Genomic DNA, 20,527 nt, shown 5'->3' on the forward strand with positions numbered 1-20,527 from the left:
GTGTCCCCGGTGTCCCCGGCTCCCAGTGTCCCCGGCTCCCAGTGTCCCTGGCTCCCAGTGTCCCCGGCTCCTGCTATTCCCAGCTCACCATATTCCCTAACAGTATTCCCTGCTTGTGATGCTCATTCAGTTCAAGGCAGTCCTGCAGTCCTGGCTTACAGTTTTCCTAGCTCCTGACACTCCTGGCTGATAGCATTCTCAGTGCATTATTATATTCTCAGCTCATGGTGTTCCCTACTCACACCGTAGTCCCAGATTAATTGTCCCCCAACTCGCTAAATTTTCAGCTCACAGTAATCCCAGATCATTTTCAACCCACCACATTGCCAGCTCCTGGGACCCCAGCCCATGATATCTCCAAGCATGGTATTCCTAACTCACCACTCTTTCAGCTCATGCTACTCCGCCTTGCTACAGTGTCAGCTCACCACAGTGTCAGCTCACCACAGTGTCAGCTCACCACAGTGTCAGCTCACCAGTGTCAGCTCACCAGTGTCAGCTCAAGCTAGTCCACCTCACCACAGTGTCAGCTCACCACAGTGTCAGCTCACCACAGTGTCAGCTCACCACAGTGTCAGCTCACCACAGTGTCAGCTCACCACAGTGTCAGCTCACCACAGTGTCAGCTCACCACAGTGTCAGCTCAAGCTAGTCCACCTCACACAGTGTCAGCTCACACTATTCCACTTCACCACAGTGTCAGCTCACACTATTCCACCTCACTACAGCGTCAGCTCACCACAGTGTCACCTCACCACAGTGTCAGCTCATGCTATTCCACCTCACCACAGTCAGCTTGGCCACTCCCACCTCACCACAGTGTCAGCTTGGCCACTCCCACCTCACCACAGTGTCAGCTCATGCTATTCCACCTCACCACAGTGTCAGCTTGGCTACTCCCACTTCACCACAGTGTCAGCTTGGCTACTCCCACCTCGCCATAGTGTCAGCTCTGTCACTCCCACTTCACCATAGTGTCAGCTCGGCCACTGCCACTTCACGGTGGTCTTAGCTTCTGCTGGTGCGACTCATGGTATTTGCCGCTTGCTGTATCTGACCAAATCGCAGTACTCTTATCTCCTGGGGTCCTCGGCTTGCTGTGTATTCTTACCTCATTATTTCCAGCCCCAGGTATCACTAACCAATCACATTCCCAGTTCACAGGATTCCCAACTTACCATATTCTTAAATCATGGTCAAATCTTGGTGTTCCCAGTTCATGTCCTCCCAACTTACTGTATTTTTAGCTCAAGGTATTCATAACTCAGACCCTGGTAGTCCTAGTTCACAGTTTTCCCAGATCATGGGACTCATGACTCAATTCGTTCTCAGCTCTTGGCATTCCTACATCAGGGTATTTCCAATTCAGTGTATCTTCAACACATGGTATTTTCATGTCAAGATATTCTCAGCCCCTGGTATTCCCAGCCCCTGGTATTCATGGCCCCTGGTATTCCTGGCCCCTGGTATTCATGGCCCCTGGTATTCATGGCCCCTGGTATTCCTGGCCCCTGGTATTCTCGGTCCCTGGTATTCTTGGCCCCTGGTATTCTCAGTCCGTGGTATTCTCAGCTCCTGGTATTCCCAGTCTATATTACTTCCAGTGCATGGCATCTCCAGGTAACTGTTTGTCATCAAAGTCCCCTAACTCACACTAGTCACACACATCATTGTATCCTTGCTTACTGTGTTCCCAGCTCTGCAGTGCTTCCCGTGCACAGGCTGCCCGGCTGATGGTTTCAGATCCTACTTACTGTCACCATGGAGCTGGCCTGCAGTGTGATGTTGTCAGGGAACTGGTACAAGGAGACTGCATGTCCTTTCACGTTTTGTTGGAGAATGTGGTTTCCAATCTCGACTTCCTTTTCATTGGAGGAGTTAACAAGCCTCACAAAGAAACCCTTGACATTTACCTCAGCTATTTTAATGTCTCCAAGAGAACTAGAATATAAGAAATGAAGATAAGGAGGGTATGAATAGGAATATCTCGGGCCCACAGTAAAAACCCCGTAACGAGGTGCATGCTTGGAATCCAGGCACCCAGCACAGAGGCAGGAGAGCCACAAATTCAAGTCAGTTGAGTCTATGCAGCATGTTCCAAGCCAGCTGAGGCTTCTCAAGAGACCAACCAACCAACCAACCAACCAAGCCTGAGCAATGAACAGCTAAGCTGTCGACTCTCTTAGGCAAGAGTCTATAGAGGGCTTGAGGGCTTTTTAATAATTTGTTCCCATTTTATGCGTACAGGTGTCTTGCACTATATGCACACAGTACTTACAGAGGTCAGAAGTGAACACTGGGTGACCAGAAACAAGAACAGCAGACAGTAGTGAGCTGCCGTGTAGCTGCGGGGAGCTGAGCTTGAACAGTAGTGAGCTGCCGTGTAGGTGTGAGCTGCTGTGTAGCTGCGGGAGCTGAGCTTGAAGCTCTACAAGAGCATTCAGTGCTCTTATCCACGAACCTTCTCCACAGCCCCCACAACTTGTGTATTTTGCAAGCTGAGAAAAATGGCTTGGCTATTGGTTTTGATCATGGAAAACGTGGCTATGACTTTTCTCTATTTTCGATAGAAGACATGACTTCAAACACCCAAAAGAAATCAAAGGGCTGGAGAGGAGGCTCACTGGCTAAGAGCACTTGCTGCTCTGGCAGAGGAGCCGGGTTGGTTTCCAGAATCCACAGCACAGCGCACAACCTCCAACAACTTGAGTTCCAGGGGATCTGGCGCCCTCTCTTGGTCTCCAAGAGCACCACACGCACATGGCACACAGTCCCGTGTGCAGCCACACACCCGTAAGCATAAAAGTTAAGTTTTAAAGTGTGATCATCAAAAGTTAAACCACATAGTTCTTTTCTGATAAAGTGACCATGAGAAAGAACAGCCACTGTAAGTTAAAAATCACTCTGAATGTGACATTATGTGCATATACTATAGGGTTGGTTTGTTTTTTGCCTCTTTTATTGAGAATGTAGCATGTGGCAGGATCTAGGTCATCTACACATCTGCATATTTGAGTGTCACTTGCAACACAGGTGAAGGTCATGATATGACTGTGGTGAGCTATGTGGTGAGCATCAATGTTCCTTGGTTGTTCACAATAGTTTACAAGTCTTAAATACCAAACACTTGACAAGAACATGGTTGTGTTGCTCTGTCTATTTCTCTACAATTTCTTATCTATAATGCTAAATTCAAAAATTTTATGGAAAACAAAGATAATTTCTTTGTATACATATATGTATATGGTGTGCATGCATACGAGTTTGCACACTCATCCGTGTATGAGCACATGTATTTGCTTGTGCAATACACTGCAAAACCTGTGAACTGTCTCTGGTGTTGGGGATGGCATGGTGTGGTGCAGGATGGGATGCTAAGGCATTGTGTCGTGTCACAGCACATTGTCTCGTTGCTTTTGGCTGTTTTGCCTTTGGTGTACAGATCTAGGCTGACATTTTTATCTTGTCCCCCAATTCTCTGAATGGCTTAGCCACTGCTTGTTGGAATCCTTAGAGACCTTCACCATCCCATCTCCTATGTCTGCTGGAATCCATTCCGTGTTTGACCTTTATTTCCTGTGCATGCTGCTCTGATTTAGTTTCATGTATCATGTATTCAAACTCTGCAGAGAGATCATTTAAGGTTCTGCATAATGTTTTGTCAAAAAAGGGAACATATTCTTCGCTTCTGGCAGGCGTCTGAGGTTTACACAAACAAGCCCACGTGAGTCTTACTGAATCAGTCTGAAGTAGATAGGCACTAGGCTGGCTTCACGGTGTTAATACCTAACAGGATGTACCCTTTCACCATCTCATTGGAAACCTGAAGTTGTCAGTGTCCTCTCTTGGCACTTCCCCAAATCTCTCACTGATCAGTGCCTTACCTGCTCACTTCAAACTGGTAACTGTTGAGTGTCCCCAATCCCAGCTGGTCCCTCTAGTCCTATCTCCTAGAAGAGACAGTATGGGCACACAATTCTGTGCACTTCTCTCTCAAACAGGTGCCTCTCCTCACACACCCACCAGCCCGTGAGCATCTGTTTCACAGAGACTCACTTCTGAGCACACACAGCCCTTTCTTCCTTCTCTCCTGTGTGTTAGCATATGGCTCTGACTGAATTGGGGATACATCTTTTTTCAGCTTGAGAACTGTAATAAATACAAATGTTTCTGAAGATATAGGGTCATCGGTCTATGACAAGAGGTGATGCCCAACAGACAGGAAATCAATGCACTGAGCTTGTCAACTTCCCCAGAGAGGGAACCAGGCAGAGCCAGCGGGTTCTCTGACAGGGTTAGGATCTAAGGAGGCCTAGGTGGCCGAAGGTCACAGGTGGAGAGTAGCAGACAGGAGGGTATTCTCATGCAGAGATGCTCGAGGGGTCTCTAGTCTTCTGTGGACTCAGCTTGTTGAGCTCATAGGCGAACATGACTCCCTAAGGCTAGAGGAAGAGATAATTGAGAGTGCTGACAGGGAAGCATCTGCCAAGGTCTGTTCTCACCAGCCAGAATGAGACCTTCCTAACCCCTGGAGCACTACATGGCGAACCCCTGGAGTGCTGCATGCTAACCTCTGGAGCGCTGCATGCTAACCCCTGGAACACCGCATGCTAACCCCTGAAGTACCACAGGCACAGTAACCCCTGGAACATTGCATGCTAACCCCTGGAACATTGCATGCTAACACCTGGAACACTGCATGCTAACCCCTGGAGCACCAGGTGCTAACCCCTGAAGTACCACAGGTACTCTATCCTCTGGAGCACTGTATGCTAAACCCTGGAGCACTAGATACTAACCCCTGAAGTACCATAGGCATGCTAACCCCTGGAGCACTGCATTCTAACCCCTGGAACACTGCATGCTAACCCTGGTGCACTGCATGCTAACCCCGGAGCACTGCATTCTAACCCCTGGAATACTGCATGCTAACCCTGGGGCACTGCATGCTAACCCCTGGAACACTGCATTCTAACCCCTGGAACACTACATTCTAACCCCTGGAACACTGCATTCTAACCCCGGAGCACTGCATGCTAACCCCTGGAGCACTGCATGCTAACCCCTGGAATACTGCATGCTAACCCTGGGGCACTGCATGCTAACCCCTGGAACACTGCATGCTAGCCCCAGGGCACTGCATGCTAACCCCCGGAGCACTGCATGCTAACCCCCAGAGCACTGCATGCTAACCCCTGGAGCACTACATTCTAACCCCTGGAACACTGCATTCTAACCCCTGGAACACTGCATGCTAACCCTGGGGCACTGCATGCTAACCCCTGGAACACTGCATGCAGTCCTCAGAAGAGTCTTAGGCCAGGAGTGGGAATTATTTGGTTTAAATAAATAAAATAACATATTAAAGAACAGTGGCACAATTTCAAGCAGCCAAATATACATGTTGAAAGGGGGGGACTGGATATATAATGGTCAATTTTTCAAATTTAAAATATTAAACCAGGCTCAGTGGCAGTAAATATAAAAAATCTGAAGTTACATCAAAGTACATCCTTCGTCACCAAACCTCACCAAGGCAGTGATTAGGCTGGGGAGATGGCCCAGATGCTGAAGAGACTGCTGCCACAGTCTAAGGATCTGAGTCCCAACTCCAGAACATACACAAAAAAGCCAGGCACCAAAAGGACACACTCATAACCCCAGCACTGGACAGGCAAAGACAGGTGGAGCGCGGGCTCACTGGCTAGCTAGCCCAGCCTTCAGAGCAAGCTACAGGACAGAGAGACCCTGTCTATGCTTTAGAATCACCATGGGATTAAAAATAATAATGGCTGTCCCATTCTCTCCCAGAGACCCTGACATACATTGAGGTGCGGTCAGTGCTTAGTCACTGACTAAGTTGTTGGAACTCAAGTTGTTGGAGGTTGTGCACTGTGCTGTGGATTCTGGAAACCAACCCGGCTCCTCTGCAAGAGCAGCAAGTGCTCTTAGCCAGTGAGCCTCCTCTCCAGCCCTTTGATTTCTTTTGGGTGTCAGACACATTGAAAGCATTCGGCCCCTCCCAACCAGATGATCCCACCCAGACACTGAGAACTGAGGTTCTAAAGTGTTCTCACAGACTCTAAATGTGCACATCTTAAACAAATTTATCTTTCGAAGCCTGTCTAAATAGTAGCTCCTTCATGGTATCTTCCAAGATCATTCAGGCTAGAAGCAAGCTCTGCCTCACCGTCTGGATACTCTGTCTCTTAGACACAGCCTACAGGGCTTCCTGACCTGGAAGGTCTTAAGTCATACTCAGAAGTGATGCTGGCGATGGCTCTTGGTAAAGTGTTTACCATGCACACATGAAGACCTGAGTTGTTTCTGGAACCTATGTAAGAAGGCCTGCTGCAGTGACGTGCACTGGTGGGGAGGTGGAGAGAGTGGATCCCTGTTTGCTCCCCAGCTTACTTGGGAGCTCTAAGCCAATAAGAAATCCTGACTTAAAAAACAAGGAGGATTGTTGCCATGGAACACACTAAAACCTCAACATATACAGGTGAGAGTGTACCTAAACATGCACGCACACATACAGACACACACACAGATACACACACAGAAACACACACACAGATACATATATAACACATATACACAAAGACACTCATACACACAGACACACAAACACAGACACACAAGTATACACACATAGACACACACATACAGAAACACACACAGACACAGAGACACACACACAGACACGCATATACACTCATATACACAAAGACACTCGTGCACACGCACAGACTCACATGAACACAGACACAGGTGTAAGCACATAGACACACACACACATGCAGACACACACAGGTACACAGGCACACAGGCACACACAGAGACACATGCACATAGTCACACACACACAGACACATACACACATACACACACAGTCACACATGCAGAGTTGTATTTAGAAGTATTTAAAAGTCTTGTACACCTTTGCCTTAATCACCCTCTTACAGTGGCAGATACTGAATGATGGTGACAGTGTGTCCAGGTGGCAGAACAAACATTCAGGTTTCCTCCATCATCAGTTAAATGGAACATTGGGCCTGAGTGACTGGACACTGCACTCTCCTTACCTGCCCCTCAGCCCTCGGACACGCCTGTGTATACGCCACATGCTATCAGCTTGTCAGAGCTCGGTACTGCAGGGTTAGAAAAACAGCCCAAGCAAGCCTTCAGGCCCAATAACAACTTTTCTTGATCAGTTCTTTTCAGAGAAACTGATGGCCATAAAAATAGGTCATTGGTATGAAAATTTATTTTGCTCTTGTCTTTAATTCAGCAGTCTAACAGAAGAAAAAGATTAAATCCACCTGAATGATTAGCTAGCAGTGAAAGGCCTCGAGTGAGTGAGTGTGCAGGCAATCTGCATGGATGTGCTGGCAATCTGCATGGATGTGCTGGCAATCTGCATGGATGTGCTGGCAATCTGCATGCACTGAGCTGGCAATCTGCATGCAATGAGCTGGCAATCTGCATGCACTGAGCTGGCAATCTGCATGGATGTGCTGGCAATCTGCATGGATGTGCTGGCAATCTGCATGGATGTGCTGGCAATCTGCATGGACTGTGCTGGCAATCTGCATGGACTGTGCTGGCAATCTGCATGGACTGTGCTGGCAATCTGCGTGCACTGTGCTAGTAATCTGCATGGATGTGCTGGCAATATGCGTGGACTGTGCTGTGTAGTTTTCTCTGGCATCTTTGGAAAATTCGCATCCTGTGTTTGGTCCCCTGGGAGCTTCTATCAGTTGTCTCTAATTGCTCAGAGGACAGGTGGTTACAGGTCAGGGATTGTCTTGGGGTTTTTGGTAAATAAATGCATCCAATAGCAACAGTTCACAGCTCTGCTCTGCACCGACCCATGACCTCAGCAGAAGATGGTAAGCTATTCAAATGTGTACCTGGATGTGAACTGGCCCACTTCCTCAAGAATCACAGAGAGATGTTTGCTCACTTCCTCGGCTTGGGATGAACGTGCTGTGACCTTCTTCGATTCTCCAAATAAAGAAAGGAAATAATCCTCGCCATCCCCAAAAACGTGTGTATCCTGCAAATCCAAGCTCGGCTGGGGCCGTCTCCTTGGAATCATGAAGCTTGTGCCTTTTAAAGAAATTGGACAAGCAAGCAAAGACAGACATTTAAATAGTCATCCAAGAAAACAAAGAACATTCTTTATAAGCTTTCCACCCCTGTCAAACTCAGTGAGAACGGAGGCGCTGGTGGACGTCTATAAAGCAGCTGAAAGTGAATATTGTCCACTCTGTCCTCACTTTCTACAGGTTCTGCTGTCCTACATGCTCAGGTGTAGCACGGTACTTATATGGACTGTCCAGCCATCTTGGCTCAGGCATCCTTATTTGTTCCCTATTATGGGCATGCTGGATGTTTAACTGATTATCTAGCTGCACTAGAAGCCATCAGTATTCGCAAGTTAAACACCAAACCTGTCAGATTTGAGTATTATATATTACAAATACACTCTTATTTCACTTATGGGACCCTGGTCTAAGAATCATCAAATCATAAAAACAACTCAGATTTTGTTCTATATTCATTCTCTCTCTCTCTCTCTCTCTCTCTCTCTCTCTCTCTCTCTCTCTCTCTCTCTCTCTCTCTGTCTCTTGGTTTTTCAAGACAAGGTTTCTCTGTGTAGCCTTGGCTATCCTGGAACTCATTCTGTAGACCAGACTGGCCTCGAACTCAGAAATCCGCCTGCCTGCCTCTGCCTCCCAAGTGCTGGGATTAAAGGTGTGTGCCACCACTGCTCTTGTATCTTTAACAAAAGGTGAGATGTATAAAGGCACAGATGGTAGGTATAGCGATAGGGCTGTGCCTAGGGCCTCAAGCGCACTAAGGACATCTTGAATCATCACCAAGCTACATCAAAGACCAGGATGACTATAGAGATTCCTCCAAGGATGCTGCTGAGAAGAAGAAATACTAGAATTAAATTAGCTCCCACAGCCTAGCAGGCAGCTCCTCTGGGAAAGGGCAGGGCATCTTCCCTCACAGTCCGCCACGAGGAGAGAAGGCTTGCATTCTCAAAAGGAAGGAGCCATTAAATGAGCTCCTGTTTTTAGTTCACTGAGAACCACAGATGGCACTGGACTGGTGCAACGTGTCCCAGTGTTCACAGGCCTGAGTCTACAGGAGAACCCGCAGATAACTCAGAGACTATACCTCAATCTTTTCTTGCCATGCAAGGTGCAGCCCTATGCTTCTCCTCCCCCATTATCAGGGGCTTTGAGTTTAACCAAACAGAGCAACCACAGTAGCCCACACAGTACTAGGAGACCGGAAAACCTTCCTTCTTACATCTAAAGCCTGTATGTGCGTATTTAACATTGTACCTATTACTCAATAGTACAGGTCATCAAGAATTTAGCAAGTGTCTTTGGACAGCTCATCTGAGTCATACTGACAACGATGATTACTGTGAACATCATGAGAGCCATACACACTGCACATACACCATGTTGAAGTCTAGGAATGTACTCGAAATAAAAGGGAATAGATGAGAATCAGCCAGACTGAAAATATCCACAGGGTAGAGGGAGTGAGGCATTCAGTACTCACGGACACACGGTTCAAATGTGGATTATTCTAGAAGGACCTAACAGATGGGCTAAGGGTTGAAGCTGATTTCTGGTAACTCTAACATGTTGCTATGTGCTGGATTCCCATACAGGCCCCAAGCCTAGCAGAACCTCGTGAAGCTGGTATTTTAATTTTCACTGTGCAGAGGCAGAACATCAGAACCAGGGCTGTTGAGTTCCTTCCCTCCCCACTCTACGAAGGGTAGGGAAGAGCCGGTTCTGCATTTGCTGGGACAGCATCATCTGACCGTGGTGACCCTTGTGGGTCTGTGCCCTACTGGCATCGCTGTGCAGCACCCAGTTCCTCCTGCTTCATGTTCTCTTTGTTGTTCCCCTTTCTCTCGGCTATATTTCCAGCACCATCTCTTCTTAAGGTGTCTGTTCTGCATGTGAGCCTAAATGCACAAGGGAGGACACTGCGCATGCTCTGTGAGCCTTGAGTCTCCTAAAGGCACAAGGGAGGATACTGCGCATGCTCTGTGAGCCTTGAGCCTCCTAAAGGCACAAGGGAGGATACTGCACATGCTCTGTGAGCCTTGAGCCTCCTAAAGGCACAAGGGAGAATACTGCGTACCCTTTGTGTCAGCATTCTGCAAAGGGCCCTTCCTACAACACACTGGACAGTTTAATTCTCTAGCCATCACTGTAGCTCCAGGCATCATCTCCACAGAGATGGTGAAGACCCTTGCTTAATCCCCACAGCTGAATTCACCAGAGGGATCCTTGGGACTGGACACTGGCAATTTTAGTTCTTAATTAATTCTAGAACATGACAACAACGGATCCACAGACCACCATGCTGGCTCTAGGGACCTTAGTCTCTCTAGCAGCATCCAGTGGAGGGTCCTTAGGAATTCACAGCAAGTTTCAGTTCTCCAATGACTCTGGAACATGCTAACGGTGGCCCCAGAAACCATCATGGTAGATGAATCTCGTGGAGATGTTGTATTTACATCTGCATTTTCATGTGCCCTGGGTTTAAACCTTCAAATCTAGAGCCATGGCTAACCTACTCTGTGTGTGATACTGACACTGAGAAACAAACATCCCTGGGGCCAAATGATAACCCAGGCAGAGGCAAAGAAAGAGCCAACTGAAACGCATACCGCAGCAACATTTCAGACGCTTGGTACGTACTCTGCTTTCCCAGGCTGCTGTCTTTGTGGGAGCAGCTCCGGACGGTGGATTTAGAAGTCAGCGGTCCTCTGGACGACGAGGTGAAGCTGCTGTTCTGGGCTCTGGGGATCTGGTAGAAGCCAATCGGTATTTCTTGGGAAAATGAATACGACAGTGGGACGAGTGTGGCAGAACTGGAATCCAATACTTTTGGGAAAAAGTGGACTGATGAAAGCTGTTTTGATGGATCGATGATTCCAAGTTTTTCTTCTTTTCTGTATGCAAAATGATAATGAACAGAGTAAGAAAGTCAAGACATCTGAGTCCAGGAGTCATGAGGTGTTACTCAGAATTCTGCTAAATGTATCATACGTCTGACAGGTGACCCAGCATCCCCGAACTCTGGGTCCAACTATGCTATCCTTGTCTTGCTGTATGTTTCATTTTTAACTTAAAGGTCAACAGATTCTATCGGTGGTTTTGAAGAGTAAAAATCAATAGGTCAGTATAATGTTTGCAACCAAGATTTCAATATTTCCTTCTTAGATTTTAAATTGATTTTTTACAAATCAAGACACAGGTATTTTCCTAATTGTGAGTATACAGAAGACCTTAGTGCTTGTTCACTTGTATGAGCTCTTCTTTAGACTCCTGAGATCCTGACTAACCTTCCGATATTGACAAACCTATGTGGAGAATAGTTAGTTCCCAGTAACAGCCTCCCTTCCCCTGTCTCTCATGGAATTCAGAAACGGAGAAATGCCGTTTTCAAGTAACACAGAAATAAGTGACTTTTATTAGGAACACAATTTTTCAAAAAAATAAAAATAAAAAAGAACTTTTAAGCCTCATATGTTAATTTGAGTAAAGTCCCCAAACTACAGTATAACTGTTCACAAGCTAAGTAGTGTTCTTGTGATTTATCTCCGGACAAGATGTAATGTCCAAAATTCACCTGGAAGCCCCACCTGCCCAGGAACCAGGTGACTTCCTGGAATGCTGGGAATTATAGTTCTTGGGAAACAGTAAAGTTTCATGGGAAAGTACAGTGGCCTCGACCACACATTTCCATGCTTCACATGGCTTGAGGCCACTTTCATGTGAGAAATTCCAGGGAGTGGTCCTAGCCAAAATCCATCTTTTTTGGTCAGCATTTAATATTTATTAAAGCTTGCTTTAAATGTGGCCCAAAATGGTGGAGTTTTCTGATGAATCTCAGGATTAACAATGGTCTTTACATCAACACTCTGCCAATAGTCTCAGAGAAATAGGTCCTTGTGTGTGTGTGTGTGTGTGTGTGTATGATTAAGTTGGAATAAAAGTCAATGGGTCCAAACCTTTTCATTGCTTTATAAAACTGGACATATGGCCTGTTCGGCTGTCTCTATATCAAGTCATGTGTCTATAGGATTTACTATAAATCAGGAACCGACTTCTTCATTTTCCACATTACTTCTCTCTCAATCACTTCTCAGAGCTCTTACTTCATGGCTAATCCTGAGTGTGACAGGATTGTCATGAGAGGCGCCTACCAGGATCAGTGGAAGGTACCTCTGCACGTGTCTACCAGAGAGTTTCCAGAGGTATCCAGGTAAGAGGGTTCTGTCCTAATGAATGGGTTCATCCACTGACGGATTCACAATCAGTGGTGTAAGCTGGGGTCAAATTGGGGGTAGTGGGTCATCACACCAGGCCCTGGACTTTCTGTCTTGTTCTGGCTCCTCCCATCTCTGTCCTGCTTCTGCTCTCCTCAGCCACACCTCTCCTCCATGCTCTTTCAACCTCTGCTCTGCCTAAAGGTAATGGAGCCGACTGGGTTGATAGCTCTGAAGCTGTGAGCCAAAATGAAGTTTCCTTCCTCCCGGACACCTCTGCAGGATCCATCACGTGGCACAATTCATAAAGTTGTTAAAGACAGCATCTGGCTGGGGTTGTCTGCTGGGGTTTCTATGAGGAACCAGGACCTGGGACTTCCTCCTCCACCATCGCCTCTCAGAAGCACAAACAGAGTTTTAAAAATGTGAAGAAATGGCATCAGCTTTCAGACTTGCGTTTTTATCTGCTTGGTGCTCAGTGAGCTAAGTGATGCTCCAAGCACGCGAGTTTGTCTGAAGAACCCCCACACTCTGGAGTATAACCATGATAGCAGTGGGCAGGAGACTACAGGGCCTGACTATGTACAAGTGTCATCTCTGTGGCCAGAGACAGGCTCCCATGGGAGGGCTTCTCACTGCTGCGGCCTGGACAAAGCCCAGGAAATGATCGGTGTTCCTCACATCTGGATTCCACTGCCCACTGGCTCTTTTCTTAGTATGCTAATTTTGTAAGCACCCCCAAATTTTTCCTTCAGGAAAATAGCACCCCTTCCAAATACATGTAAGTCCAGTGTAAAGATTCCCTCTAAGCCCCTGAGTAGCGGGAACAGAGAAACTTGGCCCAGGGACATAGGAAGCCTTAGTTCTGTTGTTAAAAATAAGTGTCTGATGGCTGTGCACATCCTGGGCAGAGCGAAGATTCTGAGACTCGGCTCTCACACTACAGCTGGGTATATGGGCCCTATGCTCACCCATTTGTGAACTCTTTTGGAAGATGGGAGGCTTCTTACTGCCTGAGTCCTAGTCCTGGCATTTCCCCAGCTCCCTCTCTGTATTTTCCTATCTCTGTAGATAACAGACGCTGCTAAGCCAGGAGCAATGGTGGGAGCTCAGGCCAGCCAGCATTCTGAAGGGCTGGGATGTGCAGCTTTGAAGATACTGCAGTCCCAGCTTCTCATGACAGACGGATGCCGGGTGCTGAACGGCGAACGCAGGGCTAAGTCCAAAGTAACACATGACTTCTGGTTATGTGCTCCCGAGAGCTGAATGTTTTTGTTAGCCAACCAGAGAAAACCCTCCCCGAAGCTTCGGCTGCCGATGGCTAATGGCTGTGGTGGAACAGTGACTATTTTACATGTGGCCCCATGAGCGAATTCTAATGGTCTCATGTTCATCGTGAGGTTTGCCGTTGGTGATAGTTCTGTGTAGCTTTTATGTTTTGAGAGAATCTTGGAGTGCACCCCAGGCTTCCTTCCTCAGCCTATAGTGTGCTGGAAACAGGAGTGAGCCTCCACACCTCCACACCTGCTCTAGTCAAGCCTTTAAGCTGATGGTCTTGGCCCACTAAATGGCAGCTGTGAAATCCCACCCAGGTTTTTATGGAAGAGTTCTGTCTAGGGCATTTGTTTTTTATGTTGCTCTTATAAAACAGAGGTTGGGAAAATAGTTAATGTTGTGACTCATTATATTTGGGAAACCCACGGAATTTGTAGTTCTAACGACTTCCCGAGTGTTTTTTATTGTACTTCCTATGGGGCGGGGGGGGGGGCTCCTTCCATCACAGAGGTTTGGGACCACACCCCATCACAAGGCTTGCAGGCAGGCACTTTTCCCTGCTGAGGCGCTCGCCACCCACACCTAAGTCGTTTTTTAAACACTGGGGTGTGTATTCCATCCCAAACTCTGTAAGCCAGACCCGCTTGCCCTGGTTCATGTGTTCTTACGTCTCTTCGTTCTGTATTCTACAGACTTGCTTATTGCTGTTGCTGGAACTGGCTACAGGCTCTGATGCTCCCTTCATCTCCGCGGGCAGAGGAGGCGCTTCTTCTCTTTCCTAGGTAAAGAGATCATGGCCTCAGGCAGGGACCACAGCAGAGGCTCACGGGGACTGTCTCTTTAAAATGACCGTACTTGCTAATCCAACTGTCTCCAGTTTATCGAATTTTATGGTTCCTTTGCTACACTGGTACTAGAAAAAATATCCTCGTGAGAAAGGTCAGAGTCGACATAGGCAATGGCTCTATGAGCAAAGAATCTAAGATAAACCACAGAGAGACCTTGGTGAGCAGCTCAGCCTTTATGACAACCAATGACCTCGCATCTGGCCACCACTGCCTCTTAGAGAACAGGCTAATGTCACCATGGTTACAGAGCTTCTAGCTCTGAACTGTTGTGAAGTTTGTAGACCTTAAACAATGAGAGCCATACCTCCCTCACAGGCTGACATGTTTAATGGCCCACTGTGGATTTCTGAGGACCTAGGCCAGTATATAAATGTTGGAATCTACCACAACTCATGTTTTTACAACTCTTCTCTCTTCTTCACTTTCCCCCTCCCTCTGACAAAGACTACACAGAAAACATCTGGGACAGGAATAGAAACCATGTAACTTTAAGGCACAAAGCAGTTTGTTAGTGGGGATAACTGGGGCCAATTAACAATTGAAATCCTTCCAGTTATACCAAGATCATAAGTAAGGAAAACCCTACCTAACTTCATTTCTCCGCTGTGTAGGAGTCCACACTTAATGTTCTATGATAGACAATAGTGGTGGGAGAGTACAATCACCAGATATGAAGTTATAGACATCTATGCATTTGTTATATACATTATGGATGACAGTAAAGAAATGAGTGAACTCATTCAGAAATAATCAATGAGCATTTACTATATAACTGACTGCACCTAGGTGCTACAAATTAACAATTCTTCTTCCCATGGAAGACAACACACTTTCCAATTTAAATTACAATTGTAAATAACTTGGAAAAGGACAAGAAGTTGGAGGGCAGTGAACATTTGGTTACATTTTCTCAGCCTTGAAGATGAAGCCTGGGCCCTTTTAACATGGTAGGCTTAGTGTATAACAATTCTCATTGGGAGATTTATGGGAAGGGCTGAGAATGGATTTATCAGTTCCTGATTTTCCCCTGACCCTACCTCCTCCAGTCCGTGTGGTTTCTCAGCTGTTACATGTTCTCATGAGGTCATTATGACCTCATTGGTCTTATCAGAGATTCTATTCATAGTTTCATAGTTCTGAGGAAATTTTTATCAACTGAGAAAAGCTTCTGAAAGCTTTGAATGTGTGGACGCTTGAGCCCTCCCTGTGTAGTGGACTTCATGTGTGGATGCTTGAGCCCTCCCTGTGCTGTGGACTTCATGTGTGGATGCTTGAGCGACCACTTCCCATGTAGTGGACTCTGTGTGATTGTTTCAGCATCCACTCCCCTTGCAGTGGACTCTCCTTGCTCTCTTGCCTAAGTTACTGTACATTTGTAACAAAATCAATTTCCTTCTTTGCTGCCCTGGAGACAATGCCAGTAGCTTTGAACCAAGGACACAACAGAGCACAAAGAGAATTTTGCCTGAGCACAGATACAGGAGCTAAGATTTGGGTGTGTATGGGGGAGGAGCCAAGATTTGGGTGTGTTTAAGGGAGGAGCCAAGATTTGGGTGTGTTTAAGGGAGGAGCCAAGATTTGGGTGTGTTTAAGGGAGGAGCCAGGATTTGGATGTGTGTAGGGTGGCTTTTACTGACAGGAATCAGAAATGTTAGACTCATTAGGACCTGACATAATCTTTCTTGGCAGAAAGCTTTCCCACACAGCACCTGACATGCTAGATAGTCATATTTATGGAAAATAAATGACTACTTGCATCTGAAGTCTAGCTTCACAATACGTTTGAATTCAAAACTAGCTTTACATTCATTTAACGAAGCCCATAGTGCCCCAGGAAGTAACCATTGGTTACTGAGAGGGAAAAGTGCCTGCTGGGATCTGTTCCTCACCATTTTGAAAAAGGGATCCATCAGGCTGTAGATGGATCTCCTCACCATTGCTACTCTCTCTAGCTCAGGAAGGGCATGGCCAAACAACTGGGAAGATGATTCCCAGCCACTTCTCCAGGCAAATAGCTGAGCCTGGGTCCTGCCACCATAACTAAGATTTGGGCATGTGTAGGGGAGGAGCTAAGACGGGAGAGAATAGAGCATCGCTCATCATCAGGGGATGAGGCAGGAGTCCCTCTTGTCAGTTTGCTCTGAAGGCCTTGTCCCCGTGCTCACTCCAGGTCTGACTCCTGCCCAGTGTATTCCTGCATCCTTTGGTGGTGGAAAGCCTATCCATTCCTGAACCAGATTGGCCTGGCTTTTTTATTTTTTATTTTTGCCTCTGCTCTAATATCACCCCCTTTCTCCTGCTTCTCGGTTATCTTTGACCTTAGCCCCTGTGGGGAAAAATTCCAGAACTTTGTATGGGGAGTTAAACCCTTGTGAGAGTAGATAAAGAATAAAAAGCACGAAAACTGAGTTTCACTTGTAATATTAGACTTTGGGAGTCAGAAGCAGGAGGATTACCATGAGTTAAAGGCCAGTTTGGTCTGTATGAAGGGTACTAGGCCAGGTCTCCAAAAACAAAGAAGATGTTTAAATGTGGCAAAATTCCATTTCTACTATTTAACATATCAGGCAAATACTTAACATATGCACCATTTTGAAATCGCTGACAAGAACAAGGGTCTGGTCGCCTATGTTTTCTCTTCAGCTGCTGCCCAGCAGGGGGTTCATGAAGTTGTTGTTTCATTGGTTGTTGTGGGTGTTTTTGTTTTCTTTTTTTGTTTGTTTTGTTTTTTGTTTGTTTGTTTTTGAGACATGGTTTCTCTGTGTAGCCCTGGCTGTCTTGGAGTTAGCTCTGGAGACCAGGCTGGCCTTGAACTTACAGAGATCCACCTGCCTCTGCCTCTTAAGTTCAAGGATTAAAGGCATGCGCCACTACTGCCCAGCTAAATTGGCAATATAAATAGGATGTCTTGTGTAAAGGAGGGCTGTGTATACAGGCTTTCCCTTCCACCTCCAGCAGGGGGCATGCACGTAGGCAACACATAACTGAGGATTATGGTATAAAGTATCATGACACGCCCCACCCCCTCAGGTTCAGGGCTTGGCATGCAGTCTCATACTTGCATAGACAGCATGGACTGCCATTGCACAGTATCTTACTGGTCTAAGAAGGCACAGGGTCCTTTCATTCCTTCCTTGTCTACATGAAGTAGCTCCACCTCAGACATAGGCGCTGTTTTACCTCAGTCAGCATCAGTCATGAGGGGGCTGCCTGAGAAGGACAAAGGAGGCCAGGGGGCCATTTGTTGGGAGATAAAGTTTCAGGTAATTTGCTCAAACCTCGTTCATAGACCCTGGGTTGCAGGAGTAAGACAGGAGTTATCAGAAGCCTGGACTCGTGGAGTCAAGCAAATCACTGTATCATATCATATCACTGTATCAGGAGCAGACAGAACCAAGTCAGCCCGGAATGGAAACACAGGCAGGCAGCTAGAGGCCACAACCCAGGCACCTCTCTCTGTCTGCTTCCTGCACAGCTCACTGGTCAGAGGTTGCTACTGCCAATTATCCATTATTGAATACAGCGGCAGGTGTCCGTGACGGCTACAGTTCCCCAAAGAGACCCTATGGCACTAATAAATGAAGCTGTTTTCGGTATTCAATTAAACTATAAACAGGTTTCAGCTGGTAAATAGCGAGCCTTACCCTCCTTTAAGATAGAGACTAGAAGAAATGATGATGAGGGCCTTACGTCCTTCACAAGGAAAAGACCCCTCCAACCTTCACTGTCACACAGAGATCAGGGATGGGACGGCCTGCCATGCACACTCGAGGACCTGAGTGTGGGTTCCCCACACCCATGGAGAACGCCAACTTCTTGTTTGGCTGCAGGGATGAGGAGGACCAGCAGGCCTGTCTTGGTCTCTCTCCCTGGTATGCAGGTGCTGCTCCATCACAGCCTGTACCTGCGTCTCTTCTGGAACCTTCCAAAGCTGCAACCACACTGACCCGCATGGAGCCAGCAGATGCCCCTGGCTTCCTAATGCCCATCCTTTGATACTGCCGACTTCCACCAATAAACAGTGCCCTTCTCTACCCTCAGTCCTGCCTCAAAAACAAACAAAACCAACACTTCATTAACTTCCAGCCTGGCCTTCACATCACAAAACAGAGCGAATGCCTATATCACAGCGGGTTAAATGAGGTTCTTGTCTTTGCATTAATCCCGATACTATTACTGCTTGTCTTTTTCATACTTTATTTCTGATTCTCCTGGAGGTAGAGATGACTCATTTCCCTCCAACGTGCTCGTGGGACGCACTGTCTTTCCCACCCTGGCAGTATCAGTTCTGCCATCTGTCACGGCTCGACTTCATGGCTTCACCTCATCATGGTAGAAGCTAAGCTCCCCAAGTCAGGGAACACCTGGGGACTTGTTCCTTCCCATACCCATGGTGGATTCACGGTGTTTACTGAAGGAAGGGCCACTGTTCCCACTGTGGGGACTACAGCTTTATCACAGACTCACAAACTGCATCTTGGTGGAATTACAAATTAACAAATGCTGTTATACCTGAAACAACACACTGGGCCACGGTCTGGAGGATTACTGGCACTTCTCAAGGGGAGGTGGCAGGCTCTTAAGGGTGGGCAGAGACTAAAGGAGGCAACATGGTGGTTCAGAAGTAAGGCAGAAAGACTTATCTCCAAGGCATTGCTTCAGTTCTCATAGAAAGTTTGTTGAATTCCTTTGGCAATATGTTATGCTATTTGATTGTGTGTGTGTGTGTGTGTGTGTGTATGTCTGTGTCCACACACATATGCACTCATTCACACACAGGGTGGCACATGCGAGTATACAGCTGTTTATGCCCATGTGTGTTTTCCTATGTGGAGGCCAGTGGTCAACCTCAAGGGTCATTCTCCCACATTTTTGTGAGAGCCCAGTGGTCCCAGGGACCAGTGTTTCTACATCTCTGTACTGGGATTACAAGCATGTGTCAACACGCCCCACTTTTTTCCTTGTGCTCTGGGGACCAGACTCTTCTCCTGCTTATGCAGCAAGTACCCTCGTGACAGAGTCATTCCCCCAGCTCTGTGTGCTGCACCATCGTTTTAACATCTGCTCAGAAAAAAAGGCCTCAAAGAGGAAGTTACAGAGGACTTTGATATAAATCCAGGGCTGTCGGCTCTCCTCAAGAGACACTTCCAGAGAGTCCAAGCCTCCGGCTATTGTTTAGACAGTCATGGAGTCTCACCACAACCAGCAGTGTGACGAGAGGTAACTAGGAGGAGATGGACTTTAAATGGCCTTCCTTTCCTGAGACATTTGACCTAGGCCAGCAGTGATGTCATGAGATGTGCAGTCAGGAGATGCCCTGAGCACACAGCGTCATCTCAGAGTGAATGTAACGCGCACCTTCCATTAAGCAGACAGGTCTTCAGTGTAGTGGAGAGAATGGACAGGAGATAAAAAAAGGTTCTCTGTGTTCAGGACAGGACGGTCTCTGTCACTAAAGCACAGCTAGAAAGTGACCAGAGTGCCATTTCCTGTCTCACTTGTTCATGATGGAACATCTGAGGAGCTAAGAAGGGTGTGGTGACTTGAGAAACAACTTCTCTCCGAATCAGGGGACTTGACCTTCTGTCTGCTGATCCAAGACTTCTTGCATTGTTTGTCCGAATGCTTAGACCTTCTGTTCCCATCTCACAAAGGACAGTGGAAAGTGTCTCACTTATACTAGCACATGTTTTACACTTGGGACACATTTGTCCATGCATCCTTGTACACACGCACACACACATGCACACACGCGCGCACACATGCACACACATGCACGTGCACACACATGTGCACACACGCATATACACACGCACACAGCCCCCACGTACACACACATGCACACACACGCACACTCACGTGCACACATGCGCACACACACACACGTACACACACGTACCCCCCACACACACAGCCCACATGGGAAGACTGACCAAATGGCTTGACATGACTGAGACTGTGGTATTACCCTAAGTGGAAGAATAAGTGACACCAGAGTGGGGGCAGGGTGATACGGGTGCTCAGAGGGCAGGTGTGGGGGTGTGCTGAGGGCAGGTGTGGGGGTGTGCAGAGGGTAGGTGTGGGG

The 20,527-nt window shown here is 47.1% G+C and overlaps 1 protein-coding gene across 9 annotated transcripts in view; it reads right to left on the reverse strand.

Annotated features, from left to right (window-relative positions):
• Positions 1-20,527, reverse strand: part of Lmntd1 (lamin tail domain containing 1) — a 229,170-nt gene that overhangs the window by 21,054 nt on the left and 187,589 nt on the right. For 5 of the 9 annotated variants that reach the window (XM_031383873.1, XM_031383875.1, XM_031383878.1 and 2 more), the window contains exons 3-5: positions 10,746-10,999; positions 7,914-8,112; positions 1,755-1,941 (exon numbers count right to left, since the gene is read on the reverse strand). In XM_031383873.1, the coding sequence (XP_031239733.1) occupies positions 1,755-1,941; positions 7,914-8,112; positions 10,746-10,999 (640 nt within the window). Of the gene's footprint in view, positions 1-1,754; positions 1,942-7,913; positions 8,113-10,745; positions 11,000-14,262; positions 14,373-14,449; positions 14,561-14,595; positions 14,643-15,479; positions 15,560-20,527 lie in introns of those variants that run through there. The other 4 variants (XM_031383879.1, XM_031383882.1, XM_031383881.1 and 1 more) reach the window with 4 other exon arrangements.

The sequence above is a fragment of the Mastomys coucha genome, unplaced genomic scaffold (assembly GCF_008632895.1).
Source record: "Mastomys coucha isolate ucsf_1 unplaced genomic scaffold, UCSF_Mcou_1 pScaffold20, whole genome shotgun sequence".
In the NCBI taxonomy this organism is placed as follows: Eukaryota; Metazoa; Chordata; class Mammalia; order Rodentia; family Muridae; genus Mastomys; species Mastomys coucha.